At 32.6% G+C, this 7,240-nt stretch overlaps 1 protein-coding gene across 1 annotated transcript in view; it reads left to right on the forward strand.

The window, feature by feature from the left end:
* Window positions 1-7,240, forward strand: part of CASD1 (CAS1 domain sialic acid O acetyltransferase 1) — a 52,398-nt gene that overhangs the window by 30,142 nt on the left and 15,016 nt on the right. Inside the window, exons 10-11 of the mRNA XM_017854968.1 lie at window positions 1,012-1,434; window positions 2,506-2,595. Of these exons, the coding sequence (XP_017710457.1) occupies window positions 1,012-1,434; window positions 2,506-2,595 (513 nt within the window). The remainder of the gene's footprint in view (window positions 1-1,011; window positions 1,435-2,505; window positions 2,596-7,240) is intronic.

Raw genomic sequence — 7,240 nt, forward strand, 5'->3', positions numbered from 1 at the left:
GCATGAGCCCTTTGAGTATCTGATACAAGACAGTGGTTTTGTTCTTCTCCTGCAGAATAATGTGTATGTTTGCATATACATATGGTTCTCCATATACATAAAAGGGCTTGATGAACCCCCTAAAAGCTGGTTAAGAACCTTGCAGTGGAATTTGCAGGCTAGTATCTGCAAGAGTGCCAGGCATAAAACCACCTGTGGTCTTAGGGCTAAAAGGATGAGATTTCCTCAAATCTTGATTATTTTGAATGTTTAAGCTTAAATAACATAATCATCTAGAGTTCCACAGATGTCTAAACTATGAAGTTTTTATAAAACTAGAGTTTGACTCAACCTTCAACTGGACAGACTCTTGACAACTTTCCCAGAATAATTTTATTATAATTAAACCATGTTGAAGGTTCTAAATTTTATTTAACATTAGGTATCTTAAAACTGTAGAATCTTAAATGGCCTGTAAACTATAATCCAAATGAAAGACCTATTACAAATATTGCTAGCTAAAAATTAATAATTTTTTAGTGGCAGTTATTTTATGCCCTTTTTTTTTTCCCACATTTAAACAGTAGACTTTATCTTAAGTGTCCTGGTATCTTCTGTTTTGAAAGTCTTCTAATTAAAATTCTTTGGTCCTTGATGTCTGTCAGCATTTTTTTAACTAAAGGTCACAACCCATTAACAACGATGAAATTGGTATTGGAAAAAAAAAGAATAGAACAATCTTGGAGTGCATTCCAAGTAGTAAGGATAGGTATTGTTTCCTATAAATGTCCTGGGTCACATTATAAAATGAATTTTGTATTTTGGTTCATAGCCCCAGAAGTTTGAAACACCCTGAACTAGCTGTTACAGATGGAAGGAATACCATTATTTGCGTGACTTGGGAAATGGTAGCAAAAGATACAAAAGCATTCTGGTTTCAGTGCTAAAAACTCAGTAGTATTCACTGGAGAAAATTTAATGTGAAATACATCACTGACAAGATAATAACCAAATAACTTGATTTGTTCACAGAATGCAATGATTCTTATGAACGTGTACTGCAATAAGATTTTGAAGCCTGTGGATGGGTCCTGTTGTCAACCTCGGCCTCCTCTTACTCTCATACAGAAGCTAGCTGCTTGTTTTTTCACTTTATCTATTATCGGATATTTAATTTTTTACATAATTCATCGTAATGCTCATCGGAAGAATAAGCCATGTACTGATTTGGAAAGTGGAGAGGAAAAGAAAAATATTATCAATACCCCTGTGTCTTCATTAGAAATACTTTTACAGTCTTTCTGCAAACTTGGCCTGATTATGGTGTATTTCTACATGTGTGACCGTGCAAATCTGTTCATGAAGGAAAACAAATTTTATACACATTCATCTTTCTTTATTCCAATTATCTACATTTTGGTTTTGGGAGTATTTTACAATGAAAATACTAAAGAGGTAAGAGTCATTTTCTTTTTAACTCATGTTACTCTTTTTATCATTACAAACTCTGTTAAAGAACTAGTATCATTTATCGTGACAGAATATACAAACAGGTATATGGATGAAGATGAAGGAATATTGTAGTTACACTTCACTTAGTGGACTCTTAACTATTGCTTTTTCGGAACAGTTTGGAGAAAGGTCAGAGTCACGTGAAAATGTTGAAAAGTTGGGAAATATGACCTGTGAAAAAGATTTCATGACTTAGTGTTATTTTGCCTGCTTGTTGATGGAGAAAGTTGAAGTACTTCTGATTTTATAATGGTCTTCAAGCATGAGATACTATTATCTTTTATAAAGTAAAAGAATATGATTATATTAACAAATGCCTATGCACACAAACATTTTATATTTATATATTTATCAGTCAGACATATATACGTACCAATTAGAACTTAATGATGTGGCCACCACTACTCACAGTATTCTGATTTTCCTGTTTTAGAATTGCTGTCATTGCTCAAAATATTTGTGTAACTTCTTTACAAGGCATGATTTATTTGAATTACTGAATTCTATTGTAAAACATACCTCTCCTGTGAGGATTATTAATTAGTTATTCATCTTCAGTGAGAATATATTGGGGAAAGTAAACTGTAATGATAGAACTTTTTTTCCTGTCAGTGAAGTGTAGGGGAAGTGTAAGATCCTTTTAACTCTGAAATTCTAAAGAAAATTATAGAATGCCATTTTTAGATTTATAAATACATCTGTCATAGTTTAATTTTAGTACATTTAATTTTAATACATTGTCATTTAATACAAAACCAAGGGGATCAACTTAAATATTCAAAATCTCTTTAGTTTATATTTTTCAGATTCATATTATATTTAAAATAGTTTTACACTATCTTTTAGCAAGAAATATAATGACAGTGTTTAACTGTTTCTCACCACCATCAAGGTTCTTTTGACAGAAGCATTAGCTTTATGTCCTGTAAGAAGACTTTTAACATACTTAATTATATACTGTTAAATAATTTCTTCATGATAAATTTTAAAACAGATTTTGGTTCCTTTACACAGACCAAAGTATTAAATAGAGAACAAACAGATGAATGGAAAGGCTGGATGCAACTTGTGATTTTGATTTATCATATTTCTGGAGCAAGTACAGTAAGTATTGGAATTTAAGTTCAGAAAGTATAGGAAATGATGTCATTTTAATGTTTCTTTAAGGGCACCAGCTTTTCTGTGTTTTATATTCTCTACCAGTTATAGACCCTTCTTATTTCCCACTTAATCTTTCTGCCTTTCCATTCTCCTAACTCTTTGAGAAAATGTAATTTTAAAAGCAAAATTTTTTTTTAAAAAGATAAGGCAATAATTGATTTGTATTTACTTGGCCTTAATTTTTAATGTAATAGAAATAGCTGATATCTAAGGGTATTATTTTATGCCATCTTATTGAACAGCTAATTTGAAGTTATCAGGAAACTTTGAAGAGGCCAGGTGCAGTGGCTCATGCCTGTAATTCGAGCACTTTGGGAGGCCGAGGCGGGTGGATCTCTTGAGGTCAGGAGTTCAAGACCAGCCTAGTCAACATGGTGAGACCCTGTCTCTACTAAAAATACAAAAATTAGCCGGGCATGGTGGTGCATGCCTGTAATCCCAGCTACTCGGGAAGCTGAGGCAGGAGAAACAGGGGACCAGGGAATGGAGGTTGCAGTGAGCCGATATTTCGCCACTGTACTCCGGCCTGGGTTGCAGGGTGAGACTCCGTCTCAATAAAAATAAGAAAAAAAAAAACTTTGAAGATGATGATTATAAAGGATATAGAATAGGCAAATTACTACCAGAAGAAATCAAATTTGGTTATTATAGTTTATGTTCTATCCTTCACTGTCTTTTAGGAAGTGTGACTAGCTATTTTTACATTTTTAAAGTTTAAAAAACTTACAACTCTCTTGCCTCAGTGTTCAAAGAATCCAAATACAGGTGAACTACCATTTTAGACTATGTAGGGTGTGCCATAATTCCTAAGTGCTAAGTACTGTTATCTCCTCTGTGCTGTGGAGGACCCTTCCTTTGGTCACCTAGTTAGTGCCTTTTGTACCTGGAAAAAATATTTTTTTCCTTCTCCATAGGTGTCTTGAAAGACAGGATTATTATAATCTCTGGCCACCTTGGATGTGGCAGGGCTAGAAAAAAATGTGTGCTCTGAATTTTAACACCCCAGCCACATTACAGTTAAAACAAACTTCTGTGGCGGAGCCTAACAGCCACTTTTCACACAAACTTTTATAGTGAAGATGCAAACTTTCCATAAAATATGTTTGAAATTTTTAAGAAATTCATAATTTGGGAACTACTGAACTGTTTTTTATTGTTATATTTGCTTACAGAAAGCACACATCTATAAACAGTACGTGCATCAATGATAAGTTGAAGTTAGAGAGGAGTGTTGCCCAGAAAGGAGTATTTTGAAGATTTAAGCAGCATTAAGAACATAAATAACACGGTTACTAGTGTTTTTCAGATATCTCTAACAATTGAAGGATGTCTTTCTTCATTGTCTCTTTATTATTTTCAAAAATTATGATTTTATGAATTATTTGAAGTGTAGAAGTCAGAGAAATGAAGTATAAATTTTACTAAAATTATTTGTCTATGATATGTATATTTGTTGCAACAGTGAAATTCCTGTGATGCTGCAACTGAAGGGAAGCTAGTGAATTTGAGTCATTATGAAAGAGCCAAGATAGTGTAAATGATCCAAGGCAAGGAGAGATGGAGATAGTAAGACATAGTTTATAAGCCCAGCTAAGAATTTGTAGTATAAATCCAGAGATTCTCTAAGAAGTAAGTAGAGATGAAAATTGAATCCTAAGAATATCTCTGATGTGTGAATAAAGACTGGGTAATGGGAATTTGTTTTAAGAAAATACCACTTAGAGACATAATTAATTGCTGACATATTAAAGGATGATACTACTGTTTAAAAAAATCAGGTAGAAAGAATTAATGGCAGATTAAGTTCCTCAATTCAGTGATTCAAGAAAGGATTTATATCATAAAAGGATGAAGGCAATTTGGTATTCTATTAAAATCATTTACCAGCCTAACATTCTAATATATCTTATACTGCATCCTAATATATTCTAATTTACAATTTTAAAAAATCTCTGTTCTGGAAGGACATACTTTTCACTAACACATCATTTATAATGATTAATTAACATATCCCTGTTCTTTTATATAGGATGTTGTGGTTAAAAAATTTGCCTTATCTACATAGGCAAAACATTGTTAGTATACGTTATAGCATATTTGGGGACTTGATTCTTGGATATTTGAGGGATTACTCATGTTAAAAACTTTTTAACATGATTATTTTAATTAATATTTTTTATTTTGAATAAAATCTGTCAAACTTCAGTTGTGTCATGTTTTTATGCTAAAAGATAAGAACTGTTCAAAAATTCTGGAGAATTATGAAAATAATCCTTATGGTCTGACAGATTCTCATTGTTAGTGTAAATATTATTTTAAAGTATATATATGAAATATAGATTAAATGTGAATTTAATATGAAGAGAATAGTGAGTTTGGTATATACGGTAGATGATTTTGTGTTTCATTGTTTCATTTTTTTTTTTTTGCCCTTGGAGAGTTTGTAAGTAACTTCCATGGAAAGACCTGAATGAAAGGTCGTGAGAATATATGGGGGACTAAAGAAAGAGCAGAACCGGAAGTCAAACTAGCTCTTAACTGTAAACTTGAAATTTCTTACATATTTTAATAATAAATTTTGTTGTAATATAACAAAATAATAATTAGAGAATTTTGAATATGGATCATACAGTAAATACTGTTGTCTTCGTATTAAATTTATTGGGTATGGTAATGATAATGTGGTCATATAAGAAACCATCCTTTTTTCCTGAGATATACGTGGTGAAATAGTTTAGGAGCACTGTCACATGGTCTGCAACATACTTTTAAAAGGTCCAGCATACAGCATATAGGTGTCCATTGTACTAGTACAACTTTTCTGTTTATTTAAAATATCTTAAAACGTTGGAATAAATATTACATGAAATTTGCAATAAGGCCACAATCGGCAAAAACTTGGAAAATTGTTGTTACACTATTTAATTTTGTTTAAATGAACTATACTTACTGTTTAAATGTAATAACCAACCCAACTTTGTAGTCCCAGCCCCAGTCTTTAAGGGAGTTGAAAGCATGTTTTATGGAGAGTGCTTAAAGTAATTAGGAATGATTAACCTAGGTTCGACATCTGTTTTCAAATATTTATAGAGCCATCAGATGTAAAAGTGAGTTAGCTCTGACAGACTCCATAGCTAGACTTTCTGCTGTGCTAGCCCCATTTGCTGCATGTGGCTGTTGAGCACTTTGTAGCTATTCAGGATTCAGGTGTGCTGTAAGTGTGAAATGTATACCACATTAAATATGATTAATTATGATGAATCAGTAATAAATTTAAAAACTATAATAAAGAATGAAAATATCTCATGTTGAAATAATATTTTGAATATATTGGGTTAAATAAAATATATTTATTGAAATTAATTTTACCTGTTTCTTTTAACTTTTAAAATGCTCTGGTAGCCTCATTAGAAAATTGCTTATGGCTCACATTTTATTTCTGTTGGACAGCACTGCTCTAGAAGACTGAACTTAGTAGCTTTTACATATAGTTAGGTTTCAACTTTTCATGAAAAGGAATATTATAGCAGTTAGTGACCATCTAAAGGTGGAATGGATTGCATTGGGAATTTGTTTTCTGCTAGTAAAAGATGCATAGACAATCTACGAAGGGGATATTTTAGAGTACATTCAAGAATGAGGTAAGGGCACAGATTTGGATTAGATAAATTCTGAGGTTATTTCAGTACATTTCCTGCCTCCATCCTTGTGATTCTAATATGTTACACCCTTCTTGAAAATTTCTGATGTAATAATAAGTCATTTAAAAAAAAATGATGAAGGACAATAAATAAAAACTCTTTGATATGTAGATTATAGGTGCTGTAGGAACTCAGGAAGGAGAAATGACATTCATCTGATAGCAAAAATTGGAGTTTTGAACCAGGCTCTGAAGAAGAGTAGGATTTGAATAAGCAAAACGCTTAGGGGAAGAACATTCCAGGGCAAGAATAAGCAGGTAAATAAAAGAGACTTGACAAAAGAGTACAAGAAGGATCAGTTTAAGAGACAGGGAATCTCTAAGTTTGCTTAGAGTGGAGGCTGTGTAGAAGAACTTACGATCTAAGTTCATGTTTGTTTGTTTTTTTTCCCCAGAAGAAATATCTGTCAAAAAAGAAACAGGTGAATTCAAGGATGTTTGCAAAAGATGCATATATTTCAGGACTTGTAAAATCTATTTAATGTGTCTGCCCAATTACTTTATTTTATCCTACGAAGTATCACTTGGGAAAGGCACATTAACCTGAAATGACCACAAGTAGTGTTAATGCTAGGTAACTGCAGGGATGATCAGATGAGTTCGTAAAATAGAAGCCAAAGAAATTTTACATAGATCTAGTAATTATCCCCAAAAGAATGGCCTTATAATTACAAGGATTGCATGTCACTGAACAAGCCTTTTAAATATCACTTTATTTTTGTTATTTTTTGTGACAGTCTTGTTCTGTCACCCAGGTTGGAGTACAGTGGTGTGAGCTTGGCTCACTGTAAGCTCCACCTCCCAGGTTCAAGCGGTTCTCTTGCCTCAGCCTCCTGAGTAGCTGGGATTACAAGTGCGTGCCACTATGCCTGGCTCATTTTTGTATTT

Source organism: Rhinopithecus bieti, unplaced genomic scaffold (assembly GCF_001698545.2).
Source record: "Rhinopithecus bieti isolate Rb0 unplaced genomic scaffold, ASM169854v2 scaffold_39006, whole genome shotgun sequence".
Classification (NCBI taxonomy): domain Eukaryota; kingdom Metazoa; phylum Chordata; class Mammalia; order Primates; family Cercopithecidae; genus Rhinopithecus; species Rhinopithecus bieti.